The sequence below is a fragment of the Salmo salar genome, chromosome ssa01 (genome assembly GCF_905237065.1).
Source record: "Salmo salar chromosome ssa01, Ssal_v3.1, whole genome shotgun sequence".
In the NCBI taxonomy this organism is placed as follows: domain Eukaryota; kingdom Metazoa; phylum Chordata; class Actinopteri; order Salmoniformes; family Salmonidae; genus Salmo; species Salmo salar.
This window is the reverse complement of record NC_059442.1, coordinates 165184729-165199953: the sequence shown is the minus strand read 5'-3', so window position 1 is coordinate 165199953 and position 15225 is coordinate 165184729. Positions and strand designations below refer to the sequence as shown.

At 40.8% G+C, this 15225-nt stretch overlaps 1 protein-coding gene across 4 annotated transcripts in view; it reads right to left on the bottom strand.

The window, feature by feature from the left end:
* Positions 1-329: 329 nt before the first annotated feature.
* The window catches only part of syk (spleen tyrosine kinase), a 31143-nt gene continuing 16247 nt past the window's right edge, over positions 330-15225 (bottom strand). For 2 of the 4 annotated variants that reach the window (XM_014145127.2, NM_001173673.1), the window contains 8 exon segments: positions 14636-14707; positions 12034-12112; positions 11708-11867; positions 8708-8917; positions 6692-6881; positions 5444-5584; positions 2231-2343; positions 330-1272 (listed from right to left, as the gene is read on the bottom strand). In XM_014145127.2, the coding sequence (XP_014000602.1) occupies positions 1197-1272; positions 2231-2343; positions 5444-5584; positions 6692-6881; positions 8708-8917; positions 11708-11867; positions 12034-12112; positions 14636-14707 (1041 nt within the window). In that variant the 3' untranslated portion in view covers positions 330-1196. 4 annotated transcript variants of the gene reach the window in all.

The following is a 15225-nucleotide window of genomic DNA, read 5'->3' as shown; positions in this document are numbered from 1 at the left end:
TAAACGACTAACATGTAAATGTATTGTTAGCATAGCTATGCTTTAGCCATCAAAAGGGGTTTAAACCCATTCAGCTGAACTCATTCCTGTGTGGACAGAGCAGTCAGGTTGAACCTAACACATGTAAAACCAACAAAGTTACCTGTTTTAGTGGGATTGTTCTAAGGTAAGTGACAAACGTGCAATAGAGCCTCTATTTCTATGATGGCTGATGTACAGTAAAACTCCAGCCCACATGTTGCAGGTGGTCCCATAACACCATTCTACAGTATATGACAATATATTTTAGAATTTAATTGCCATGTATAAAACAAGTACAGCAATGCATATTAATAGAGCAGTGCTTTTTATTTTGTTCAGTCAGTGAATGTATTTAACCAGAATGTGATAATTTACATCAGATATATCTTCACCTGTTGGATTATACAATATGTGCCAGGATGAAGACAACAGAACATCCTGAGGAAAATGTGGAAGCATTTTGATAACTCCAGTAGAATCATGGGAAAAAAAATATCAAAAAATGTCAAAAGAAATACAATCACCTGACTCCTTGTTTTATTGTAAATTCAATATTGATTGAGAAGAAAAAAAGAATTCCAGTCAATTAAACAGAACCAAAAAAATCTTCAAAGCTCTTCTATGTCCTGGCACCCCCATTGTGGAACCAGCATCCTCCTGAAGCTAGGACAGCAAGAGTTCCTGCCCAACTTCCTGAAAACCCATCTCTTCAAAGAGTACCTTAAATAATCACACAACATCCCCCCCACCCACCACAATAGCTTTTCCCCCTTACAAGCTCTGACTTTGCTGATAGCTACTTTATTAATGAAAAATTAACTTACTATGACAGTGATAGCTATGTGGGACAACTACATGTCTTAAGATATGTAAGTCGCTCTGGATAAGAACGTCTGCTAAATAACTAAAATGTGTTTCAATCAAGTGCTTTTAAATATATTTTTCTTTACTTTCCAACATTGTTTAAAACTGATATTTGTAATCAATTTACAATATGTTCAATCTTTAAATCTATACTGATCAGGTTTCTCGGTTTTCATAACACTTTTTAATGAGAGGAACTCCCAAGAACCCACCGGTGCCAGGAGCACAACACTAGCACCCCACAGCAGACAGAATCTCCTGAGGTCCAGAGTGCTCTATACACTCCACTGGTTGCTGATTGAGGTGACCGATCATTGTGACGATATGTCATAGTAGTAATCCCTCAGTCTCGGCTCAACAACCGCAAATCCAGGCCTTTCATCCGCCCTGTAGGAGATAAACAAACGATAAGTACACAGTATAGTGTACTATACCAGAGCCATAGCATCAACAAGATGCCAGATAAGCAACAATAATATCCAGATAGTCATTTCCACTTTTGCCTCAGAACAGTGGTGTAAATTACATAAGTAGTATTTAAAAGTATTTATACTTAAGTTGTTTTGGTATCTGTACTTTACTATTTATATTTTTGACAACTTTAGACTTTTACTCCACTATATTCTTAAAGAAAAGAATGTACTTTTTACTCCATAGACTTTCCCTGATACCCAAAAGTAATCATTACATTTAGAATGCTAAAGCAGGACAGAATTATGGCACCTGTCAATATAACACTTTGTCATCCCTACTGCCTCTGATCTGGCAGACTCAAGTAACACAAATTCTGTGTTTGTAAATGATGTCTGTGTTGGAGTGTGCCCCTGTCTGTCCGTGATTAAAAATAATACACAAATTGTCTGGTTTGCTTAATATAAGGAATTTGATGTATAGCTTTTACTTTGTATGAAAATGATGTACTTTTTCTACCACTGAACTTACGTACAATTAAAACCAGATACTTTTACTCAAGTAGTATTTTACTTGGTAACTTTCACTTTTACTTGAGTCATTTTCTGTTAAGGTATCTTTGTTTTTACTTAAGTATGACAATTGAGTAGTTTTTCCCACCACTGCCTCAGAACACAATATTGCTTGTAAGTTATGGGATAGTTCTGCTATCTCCCTTTCTCCATTGTCCTACTGTATGGAAACTGTAACAAGGTTTTGGATTATATTTTCTTCCCACAGACAGGCTACAGTTTCTTCTAAAACCCTGTTCTAAGGTCAGTGTTAGATTAGACGACTTAACTACTGAACCAGGGTCAGATATTATTCATACTCCTCATAGTTACAATTCCCTTCTGATTCTAGATCTGTAAGTCGGGCTCCCTTCCTCACTCACTTGTATGTCCAGCACTTCTTCATGAGGTCATACATCTCCGGGGGACAGTTGGGGGGGATTTCCATGCGCTCACCATTCTCGATCATCTGGATCACCTCATTTCCTTTCATGCCCTGGGGGGAACAAAGGGTGACATGATGACACCACTCACACACTGATGGCATACCAGACAGAGGCAGTCCCAAATGGCCCCCCTTTTCCCTACGTAGTGCACTACTTTTGACCATGTCTCTAGTTTAAAAGTAGTGCACTACTTTTGACCAGGGCTCTAGTTTAAAAGTAGTGCACTACTTTTGCCCACGGCTGTAGTTTAAAAGTAGTGCACTATGTAGTGAATAGGGGGCAATTTTGAGACACTTTGACTGACTGCTACTACACAACAGGGGACTCAGACTATTAGATAAGCCATCACTTAATGTGTCATTATGTCAAATAAAGGCCAAATGATGTGTTGTTTTCCCTGTATACACTGAGTGTACAAAACATTAAGAACACCTTCTTAATATTGAGTTGCAGAACAGCCTGAATTCATCGGGACATGGACTCTACAAAGCGTTGAAAGCTTTCCAAAGGGATACTGGCCCATGTTGACTCCAACACTGTTGTGTCAACTTAGCTGGATGTCCTTTGGGTGGATGACCATTCTTGATACACACAGGAAACTGTTGAGCATGAAAAACCCAGCAGTGTTGCAATTCTTGATACAAACCGGTGCGTCACCATTACCATACCCCGTTCAAAGCCACGTGCCCATTCACCCTCTGACTGGCACACATACACAATCCATCTCTCAATTGTCTCAAGGCGTAACAATCTTTCTTTAACCTGATATGGATAGGGGGCAGTATTTTCAGGGCCGGATGAAAAAACATACCCGATTTAAACAGGTTACTACTCTTGCCCAGAAACGAGAATATGCATATTATTAGTAGATTTGGATAGAAAACACTCTGAAGTTTCTAAAACTGTTTGAATGGTGTCTGTGAGTAACAGAACTCATATGGCAGGCAAAAACCTGAGAAAAAGTCAACCAGGAAGTGTAGGATCTGAGAAATGTAGTTCTTCTTTCTAGTCCCTTTCGAAACTACACTATCTGTGCTGTTACGTTGCACTTTCTAAGGCTTCCATTGGCTGTCTAAAGCCTTCAGAAAGTGTATTGAGCCTTCTCCTGTCTCTGGGCAGAGTATAGTAGCTCAGTTACTGAGTGGTCTGCCTGAGGACAAAGAGGTTGGATATGTGCGTTCCCGCGAGCACGCTGTTTTTTCTTTTCCTCTTTGAATGAATACACTATTGTCCGGTTGGAATATTATTGCAATTTTCCGTTAAAAATACCATAAAAATTGATTTTAAACAGCGTTTGACATGCTTCTAAGTACGTTAATGGAACATTTTTACTTTTTGTGTCTCGAATTGCGCTCGCGCGTTACCCTTTGGATTGTGACCTGAACGCACGAACAAAACGGAGGTATTTGGACATAACTATGGATTATTTGGAACAAAAACAACATTTCTTGTGGAAGTAGCAGTCCTGGGAGTGCATTCTGACGAAGATCAGCAAAGGTAATACAATATTTCTAATACTAATTCTGAGTTTAGGTTGCCCCGAACTTGGCAGGTGTCTGAATAGCTCGCCGTGATGGCGAGCTATGTACTCAGAATATTGAAAAATGTGTTTCGCCGAAAAGCTATTTTAAAATCTGACACAGCGATTGCATAAAGGAGTTCTGTATCTATAATTCTTAAAATAATTATGTATTTTGTCAATGTTTATGATGAGTATTTTTGTAAATTCACCTGAAGTTTTTGGTGGGAATACATTTTCTGAACATCACGCGCCAATGTAAAAAGCTGTTTTTGGATTTAAATATGAACTTGATTGAACAAAACATATACATGTATTGTATAACAATGTCCTAGGAGTGTCATCTGATGAAGATCATCAAAGGTTAGTGCTTCATTTAGCTGTGTTTTGGGTTTTATTGACATATATGCTTGCTTGGAAAATGGCTGTGTGGTTATTTTGGTCTATGTACTCTCCTAACATAATCTAATGTTTTGCTTTCGCTCTAAAGCCTTTTTGAAATCGGACAACGTGGTTGGATTCAGGAGAGGTTTATCTTTCAAATGGTGTAAAATAGTCGTATGTTTGAGAATTGAATTGTGGTATTTTAGTTATTTTTGTATTTTGCGCTATGCGATCCCATTGGCTGTTGGCTAGGGGTTCCGCTGGCGGAACCCGCTAGTGGAACGCCTAGATGTAAGAGGTTGCCTCCTCCCCTTCATCTACACTGATTGAAGTGGATTTAACAAGTGAAATCAATGAGGGATCATAGCTTTCACCTGGATTCACCTGGTCAATCTATGTCATGGAAAGAGCAGTTCTTAATGTTTTGTACACTCAGTATAAAAATTGAATTATTTCATCCTAGACCTGGAGACTCACAAGGGGGGCAGGCTTTTGTTCCAACACAGTAGGTCTACTAGCATGCCTGCCTCTACTAATCTGGGGTTAGACGACAGTAGGTCTACTAGCATGTCTGCCTCTACTAATCTGGGGTTAGATGACAGTAGGTCTACTAACATGCCTGCCTCTACTAATCTGGGGTTAGACGACAGTAGGTCTACTAGCATGTCTGCCTCTACTAATCTGGGGTTAGACGATAGTAGGTCTACTAACATGCCTGCCTCTACTAATCTGGGGTTAGACGACAGTAGGTCTACTAACATGCCTGCCTCTACTAATCTGGGGTTAGACGACAGTAGGTCTACTAGCATGCCTGCCTCTACTAATCTGGGGTTAGACGACAGTAGGTCTACTAGCATGCCTGCCTCTACTAATCTGGGGTTAGACGACAGTAGGTCTACTAGCATGCCTGCCTCTACTAATCTGGGGTTAGACGACAATAGGTCTACTAGCATGCCTGCCTCTACTAATCTGGGGTTAGACGACAGTAGGTCTACTAGCATGTCTGCCTCTACTAATCTGGGGTTAGATGACAGTAGGTCTACTAACATGCCTGCCTCTACTAATCTGGGGTTAGATGATTGTCAAAGCATGATTATAAAATAACCCTTTATGAAAATGATTTAAATATCAAAGTAACAACCAATGTACTGTACTGTACTTTGTATGGTGACATAATGTACCTTGTATGGGGACGTACTGTACCTTGTATGGGGACGTAATGTGTCTTGTATGGGGACATACTTTACCTTGTATGGTTTCATCCCTAGCGTGTACGCCTCCCACATCAGGACCCCAAAGCTCCACACGTCACTCTTACAGGAGAACTTGAAATAGTTCATACACTCTGGGGCGTACCATTTCACTGGCCACTTCCCATGGCCTTTTGCCTAGAGAGCAGGGTCGAATCAAACATCAGGGAATGGATTAATCCTAACCCTAGAGAGCAGGGTCGAATCAAACATCAGGGAATGGATTAATCCTAACCCTAGAGAGCAGGGTCAACACAAACATCAGGGAATGGATTAATCCTAACCCTAGAGAGCAGGGTCGAATCAAACATCAGGGAATGGATTAATCCTAACCCTAGAGAGCAGGGTCAACACAAACATCAGGGAATGGATTAATCCTAACCCTAGAGATCAGGGTCAACACAAACATCAGGGAATGGATTAATCCTAACCCTAGAGAGCAGGGTCAACACAAACACCAGGGAATGGATTAATCCTAACCCTAGAGAGCAGGGTCAACACAAACACCAGGGAATGGATTAATCCTAACCCTAGAGATCAGGGTCAACACAAACACCAGGGAATGGATTAATCCTAACCCTAGAGATCAGGGTCAACACAAACACCAGGGAATGGATTAATCCTAACCCTAGAGATCAGGGTCAACACAAACACCAGGGAATGGATTCATCTTAACCCTAGAGAGCAGGGTCAACACAAACACCAGGGAATGGATTAATCCTAACCCTAGAGAGCAGGGTCAACACAAACATCAGGGAATGGATTTCAGTTTCCCCTTCTCACTCAGACCACTGCCTGGCAGTCCTAACTAAATTCTTGCTTGAGAAATTGCTCTTTGCTAAGAAGCTATTTTTGTTTGTTATTTTTGACAATTTTGAATAAAAATCACAGTAAGGTATCTACTTGTTACTCAGAAATTATTTTATATTGAAATTACTGTAGAACTGTTCACCCTACTGTCATTGTGGACAGAGTCTCTCTTGAAAAATTCTTTTATCTGGATAAATAAAGGTCCAGTAGAGTTTTCCTAGAGTTCACTAAGGTCAAAACACAATTGATGTGCTAATAATTTCCTCTTTTAGGATAACTTTTTAGGAGTTCCAAACTCCTTTCATTCTGTATTTGATCGATCTGACAGGACAATTAGAAGTAAAATCGGGGATAGACTTTAGAAGATGAGGCACAGACAGTCTGAACTTCGCCAGGGGGTAAGTGCACAACAATAATTATATCTGAATTGAATACCTTATAGTAGTTCTCCTCCTCTGTGAGAGCCTTGGACAGACCAAAGTCGCTGATCTTGGCATAGTGCTGGGTGACCAGCAGCACGTTCCTGGCTGCAAGGTCCCTGTGCACAAAGTTGTGCTCCTCCAGGTACTTCATGCCCATAGAAACCTGGTGCACCAGCTCTGTGATGTTCTTAATGGAGATCTGTCTGTGGACAGGAACAATGGCTGTAAGTGACACTGAACACTGCATTATACTGTATCTCAGGTGTAAAACTCCAGTCCTCGAGGACTGAGTGTCTGCAGGTTTTCGCTCCTCCCTTCTACTTGATTGATCAATTAAGGTCCCTGATGAGTTAGGAACTCCCCTCACCTGGTTGTCTAGGTATTAATTGATGAGTTAGGAACTCCCCTCACCTGGTTGTCTAGGTCTTAATTGATGAGTTAGGAACTCCCCTCACCTGGTTGTCTAGGTCTTAATTGATGAGTTAGGAACTCCCCTCACCTGGTTGTCTAGGTCTTAATTGATGAGTTAGGAACTCCCCTCACCTGGTTGTCTAGGTCTTAATTGATGAGTTAGGAACTCCCCTCACCTGGTTGTCTAGGTCTTAATTGATGAGTTAGGAACTCCCCTCACCTGGTTGTCTAGGTCTTAATTGATGAGTTAGGAACTCCCCTCACCTGGTTGTCTAGGTCTTAATTGATGAGTTAGGAACTCCCCTCACCTGGTTGTCTAGGTCTTAATTGATGAGTTAGGAACTCCCCTCACCTGGTTGTCTAGGTCTTAATTGATGAGTTAGGAACTCCCCTCACCTGGTTGTCTAGGTCTTAATTGATGAGTTAGGAACTCCCCTCACCAATCAGCCCAGAACTACACGGGAGGATCTTGTCAATGATCTCAAGGCAGCTGGGACCATAGTCACCAAGAAAACAATTGGTAACACACTTCGCCGTGAAGGACTGAAATCATGCAGCGCCTGCAAGGTCCCCCTGCTCAAGAAAGCACATATACATGCCCGTCTGAAGTTTGCCAATGAACATCTGAATGATTCAGAGGACAACTGGGTGAAAGTGTTGTGGTCAGATGAGACCAAAATGGAGCTCTTTGGCATCAACTCAACTCGCCGTGTTGGAGGAGGAGGAATGCTGCCTATGACCCCAAGAACACCATCCCCACCGTCAAACATGGAGGTGGAAAGAGAACCTCCTTCCCTCAGCCAGGGCATTGAAAATGGGTCGTGGATGGGTATTCCAGCATGACAATGACCCAAAACACACAGCCAATGCAACAAAGGAGTGGCTCAAGAAGAAGCACATTAAGGTCCTGGAGTGGCCTAGCCAGTCTCCAGACCTTAATCCCATAGAAAATCTGTGGAGGGAGCTGAAGGTTTGAGTTGCCAAACGTCAGCCTCGAAACTTTAATGACTTGGAGAAGATCTGCAAAGAGGAGTGGGACAAAATCCTTCCTGAGATGTGTGCAAACCTGGTGGCCAACTACAAGAAACGTCTGACCTCTGTGATTGCCAACAAGGGTTTTGCCACCAAGTACTAAGTCATGTTTTGCAGAGGGGTCAAATACTTATTTCCCTCATTAAAATGCAAATCATTTTATAAAATTTTTTACATGTGTTTATCTGGATTTTTTTGTTGTTATTCTGTCTCTCACTGTTCAAATAAACCTACCATTAAAATTATAGACTGATCATTTCTTTATCAGTGGGCAAACGTACAAAATCAGCAGGGGATCAAATACTTTTTTCCCTCACTGTACGTGGCTCTGTTGAACAGCCTGACCATGCACCTCCCAAAAATTCTGCGTAGGCGGCTGCCATTCAACTACTTAAATGTGATGACGGATAAATAGCTTGAGCCGCGGTGAGAACTCGAAAAGTATGAATGCCAACAGACAAATATTCTAGAACAAATTCGGTTTGGATGTTTTAAAACGCAGGTTCGGGATTTGGCCTTACACCATAATTGTCAGACTGATGGAAGTACAGTACTACCGAAGAGTGAGACTGACTGGGGAACTTACTTGTGCCTCTGGAGGTACTTGTGGAGCGGCCCCAGTTCAGCCAGCTCCATGACCAGCATGAGGCTCTCGGCCTCGCAGATTCCGATCATGCGGACGATGTAGGGGTTGTCCAGCTGCTGCATGACGTTGGCTTCCCGCAGCATCTCCTCCTTCACTGCTGGGTTGTTGTCGTCATTCTTCAGGATCTTCACTGCCACCGGCTTCTCTGTCCTGGGGAGATGGAGAGATGACATCACTGCTTAGTGCAAAGCTAATGGCCAGCATATTTTTTATGATGATGTTGACGTGATGTTTTTGAGAATGTGCACTTTACTTACCTTCTTTGTAACTTTGTACTATTGTTGCTGCTAATGTTGATAATCAGTATTGGAATATTTACAGTATTTTGATGGCTGCCATGCCTGAAGCACTAGCATTGTATGCAGTACCTTTGTGTGTAGTACCTCACTATCATTGTGATTCATGTATTTTTTTTTAAATATGTTTTTTTACATCTCATGTGCTCCTTGATGCAAAACCAATTTCCCTCTGGGATAAAAAAGTTGAAACTTGAATTTGAAGCCAGCTACTTTATAGCTAACTGAAATGCTGTTACATACAAGTTTAGCAGTTATAGTTGTATTTTTTTTCTTTACCTTTATTTTGACAGGGAGGGATGCTATTAGTGACATCAATAATTTCAGGTTATTTACCCAATGTGTGAGGCTAGCTAGTTGTCTGAACTCTGCTGCAGCATCCTAGCTAGCAGTGTTGTAGGCCAGTCTACAGTCGTTCTCAAGACCACAAATTGAGTGTCTTGGTCTTGTCTTGGTGTCGGATACATATTTACCTGGTCTTAACTCGGCCTGGAACAATGAGGACTCATTATTTTCCGAGACCAGCCAAAACCAGCGGAGTCAGTCAGACCATAAAATTGCTTCGCCTGGCCAAATACCCACACTCCTTTGATGATAAATTAATATCTTATTGCCTATTGAAACCTTGGCTTCCTACTTTACTGGTTACATTACTGTCCTTTTCTTTAATTGAAAAATATTCTCAAACTTGTCGCTCTCGTCAGAATTTCCTTGATTTGCTGTTGGGGAAATTGTTTGAAAGTTGGGTGCTCACTATTCGTAAGGGGAGACTGGAGGAAGTTGTAACATATACAGTACCAGTGAAAGGTTTGGACACACCTACTCATTCAATGGGTTTTCTTCATTTAAAAAAATATATTTTCTACAAAGTAGCCACCCTTTGCCTTGATGACAGCTTTGCACACTCTTGGCATTCTCTCAACCAGTTTCATGAGGTAGTCACCTGGAATGCATTTCAATTAACAGGTGTGCCTTGTTAAAAGTACATTTGTGACATTTCTTTCCTTCTTAATGCATTTGAGCCAATCAGTTGTGTTGTGACAAGGTAGGGGTGGTATACAGAAAATAGCCCTATTTGGTAAAAGACCAAGTCCATATTATGGCAAGACCAACTCAAATAAGCAAAGAGAAATGACAGTCCATAATTTCTTTAAGACATGAAGGTCAGTCAATCCAGACATTTTCAAGAACTTTGAACGTTTCTTCAAGTGCAGTTGTAAAAACCATCAAGCTCTATGATGAAACTGGCTCTCATGAGGAACGTCACAAGAAAGAAAGACCCAAAGTTACCTCTGCTGCAGAGGATAAGTTCATTAGAGTTACCAGCCTCAGACAAAAACAGACACATCTCAACATCAACTGTTCAGATGAGACTTCGTGAATCAGGCCTTCATGGTCGAATTGCTGCAAAGAAACCACTACTAAAGGACACCAATAAGAAGTAGAGACTTGCTTGGGCCAAGAAACACGAGCAATGGACATTAGACCGGTGGAAATCTGTCCTTTGGTCTGATGAGTCCAAATTGCCTACGCAGAGTAGGTGAACAGATGATCTCGGCATGTATGGTTCCCACCGTGAAGCATGGAGGAGGTGGTGTGGGGGTGCTTTGCTAGTGACACTGTCTGTGATTTATTTAGAATTCAAGGCACACTTAACCAGCATGGATACCACAGCATTCTGCAGCGATACGCCATCCCATCTGATTTGCGCTTAGTGGGTCTATCATTTGTTTTTCAACAGGACAATGACCCAACACACCTCCAGACTGTGTAAGGGCTATTTGACCAAGAAGGAGAGTTATGGAGTGCTGCATCAGATGACCTGGCCCCCTCAATCACCCGACCTCAACCCAATTGAGATGGTTTGGGATTAGTTGGACCGCAGAGTGAAGGAAAAGCAGCCAACAAGTGCTCAGCATATGTGGGAACTCCTTCAAGACTGTTGGAAAAGCATTCCAGGTGAAGCTGGTTGAGAGAATGCCAAGTGTGTGAAAAGCTGTCATCAAGGCAAAGGATGGCTACTTTGAAGAATCTCAAATATAAAATATATTTTGATTGGTTACTACATGATTCCATATATGTTATTTCATAGTTTTGTTGTCTTCACTATTATTCTAAAATAAAGAAAAACCCTTGAATGAGTAAGTGCGTCCAAACTTTTGACTGGTACTGTGTATACTATATATATATTTTTTAAATCTATTATAAACCTGTTTGTGTTAGTGATAACTGTTTCTGTAATTGCCCTCATCATACATGTATTTCACCATTCTTAATGTCAAAAGAATACATATGTTGTTCTGAAATATGAACACAGAAAAACGGGTCATTTTAAACTCTTATTAATGTTAAATTAGCTACCAGATGCTTATGCAGCAGAGGTCAGCTAACCGTATCTAGCTTAGCCTTATGCAGTTACATCACCTGCATGAAGACATGATATACTTGTTGTCACTGAACTATGACAGCTGGTTTAATGGTATCGGCGGGTTGACAGTGGTGTCTATTCTAACTATGGCAAATATTATGAATCATAGTCATATTAGGTTGTATTTGTATTGGACTATCCCTTACATTTGTTTTAAGAATATGTAATTGGAAACAGCTATTCATATTTTCCTTTTAAGCTGTGAAGGTTACGTACTTCCTCATTTTGTAGATGCCCTTCATGACTGTCCCAAAGTTCCCAGAGCCCAACTCTCCATCTTCCAGGAAGAGCTGTTTGCGGTCCACAGTGGAGGTCCTCAGCTCGTCTGGGTCAGCGTAAGGACTCTCGTACACCTCTGTGTCCATTGGCATGGACTCTGAGACAGGACACACACCCCATACAGTGTGATAACATCAATTTCGATTCAATTCAATACAACTTTGGGCTGCAGCAGTACATCAAAATATATATCTCACGAATACAAGAGTGGGCCACTCCAAACAGGATTTGTCTCAAAAGTTATGACCACTCGCATCACTCACCTTTGCTGACCATATTTGGAGCCCTGGTGTCATAAGGGTTGAGATTATCTGTGGTTTTGCTGTGAGAGGCACCTCTGCCCTATTACAGGATACAATAAGAGAGGGGTCAAGGTACAAATAATATCGATGGTACATAGATAATTTGGAGAGAGCACTGCCGGAATGTAACCTGAAATGGTTTGATTGGTTGGTTGATTGACACACAGAAGCATAAACGCCCCTTGACCTTTTCAAGCAGCACACCAATCTCTGTCTCCTTCATGGAACACTTATTACAGTGATCAAAATACACCACTGTCGATGTGGTTGACATTTGTGTGTTTTTTTAAATGGGAGCTTCACATAGTTTGGTATGTTGTTTGTCACCTTCAGAATACTTTGAATACCTTTTCTATTGGTTGTGCATGAAAGACATATATTTTTTTTCTTCTCCAAATTCACACATCTCACTGTAGATGATGTCATCAGGTGATTGATTAAAGGTGAAAGGTGGGGTGGGTCACCGGAGATTACTATCGAGTAAAAATACAAACAATTTTCTCTCATTTCAATGTGGTTTGCCAAATGGAGTTAAACTCTAATTCCAATGTGTGTACTCTAAATTAGACATGTTTCTCCTAGTGACATCCTTGACTCCAGTACTATGTTGTGAATGTGGAGAAAAGCTTACTACTGTCACAAAGTATTCTTAAGGTACATCGTATCACGTTGCCTGACGACTCAAACTGAATCCTTTCTGCTGCTCCATGTCGGCTAAATACCTGTGACCATCGTCAAAGTCGTTTGTGGTGACGTCAAAATGAGGGCTGTTGTACAAAACAAAGTCAGTGATTGGATCATCTCTAACCAATCAGAGTATCAAAGCCAATGACTAAATTTCAAAAAGCTGTCTTATTTACGTGTGTTATGGCTCTGGCCCAACCCATCGGTTTCTGGGACCAATCAGATTGGTTAGAATGTGTTTGCGTTCTAGAAATCGTTGGGGAGGTACTCAGATCCAGACTCATTGCGGAGAAGAAACTAACGTCCGTGGACATGGAATAGTGTTTGGCCAGAGCAAGGAGTTTGGGTAGCCAGGCTTGTTATATCAATGTAGGTCTACAATGTAGATATACAACTGAATACATTTTTTTTTTTTTTTTTTACATTGATTTGTGTCTCAGTGTCCCGGGTCACTGCAATTACAAGGGAATCCATGAAGGAGAAGAGACTGCATCAACAAAAACAAAGTAAATGGAATGAATGATTCACGCAGAAGGTAAAAGGTCAAACCAAGGGTAGATGTCAGGAACTTTAAACACATGCATTTGAAGGAGGGCTAGGGAACAAATGTAACCAAGAGCCAGCTCACTGACCATTTTGTCCCTTACCCCTGCTTTAAGGCATGGCATGCCTAAATTAGGAAGCGTTCATTAGTTTAACTACCACTTGAGAAATGTAATCCCATGGGACTGAACACCAAGAACTGAACTGGTTCACTTCCTCACAACTTCATCTCTATGGAAACAACATCAATTTTTTTCCCAATGATAAACAACTGTCTACACTACGGAGTACTATGAGACTTTACTGTTTTCATAGGGGTTTTGTAATTACCCAAAGTGATCTCTAGGTGGAGTAAAAGTTCTAATAGACTGTAATGATGTCTGTTTGACTCAGGTCAGTCCTCAATTATTAAATGTTAAAACAAAATTTAAAAAGAGTAAAGATCCTTGGGAAAAGGAAGATTGTATCACTTTATAAACTGTGAATTTCCAAGAAATTATATGAAGTTCTTGTCAAGAAAGACAAATAATTCTCACAGTTGGAGATCATGATGAATAAACATGAACATCAACCAGAAGTAATTCTACAAGTCATTGGTAATTTTTAATTCACTTTAAAAATCATAACCGTGAAATTCCAAATGTTGTCTGAACCTATTGCGTTTTTGAGTAATCAGTTGATTTATTATCATGGGCCTTTCTCAAAATCATGTAGCACAGTGATACTATATTAAAGGTACACTCACCAAGATGACATCATTCACACCAAGGTGACTTCCTACTTACAGACAACAACATAATCACAATTCAACTCTGACTAGACTGCCATTAATGGGCCTTCACAATTTGCGCTCTCCCATTTCCACATTGGCAAGATGTTAGTTTGTAAGTAGTAAGTTCTGTAGTGTATGTTGATGTCAGTCATGCAGACTGTCTCTAAGGGCTCGATTAACTCCGTATCGCGGAAGTTCAGCGCTATAACGTTTACGGTAAACGCTGCATATGCCGAACTCAATCGGAAATGTCCTCCTTTAGATTTAAATAGCTCTATAGCACAGAACTTCCACGATACGGATGTAATCGAGCCTGAGTCAGTCGGCTACATTCAATTGATTACATTTCTAAGATCATCTATTCACACTTTTAATTTCTTGGGGGAATGTGAGGGGGATATGAATGGAGGAAAGAGTGCAGGTAAGTTTCAGAAAGGGGTGTTAGTATGTAGCAATCCACACTTTTGCAAAAATCACACTTTTGAGTGTTAAGGGTTGGGGGATGCACGAGGTCTACTGTACCACTGTAGGGGTTAAGAGGGGAGAGGAGGTGTGTTAGGGCACCTTTTTTCGACCAGGTATGGGTATGGAGTAGGATTTGATTCTGGTGAGCATTCCACCTGCCGCTTCCAATAGCTAGAAACCACAGTTTCAGAGAGGGTAATGTTATTAAGGGAAATGGTTATTTATAGTCTGTTTAGTTGAAGGGGAAAATGTTAGCTCACATATTCTGAACAAAAGGTGCAACGCTGAAACACTTTTTCCCTCATCGGAAATCTCTGCAAACAATGCATTTTTTTCCCTCTCCATTTTCCATGTATTCCTGTAACATTTGATCATTTAACGACTGGGTTGGAATTCAATCAAATCTGCAAAGTGAAAACCTGCACTGTCGGGGGAAAAGCATTGTTACCAAACAAAACTCGTTAGATTTTTTTTAATGAAAATGTTCTCATGTAAGAAAAAAGGCATGGATGACTATTTGCCCAGATAAAACTTCCTACTGGGGATTTTGGGCTGTTTAAAGATAAACCGAACCAGGGATTACAGTTTCTCATGGCCCGTAGACTACTTTCAGAGTGAGGAACCATCTAACATCAAGTTGTAAAAACCCTGAACTTCCCCTTTTAATAAAGTATTTCACAAAGATGAGG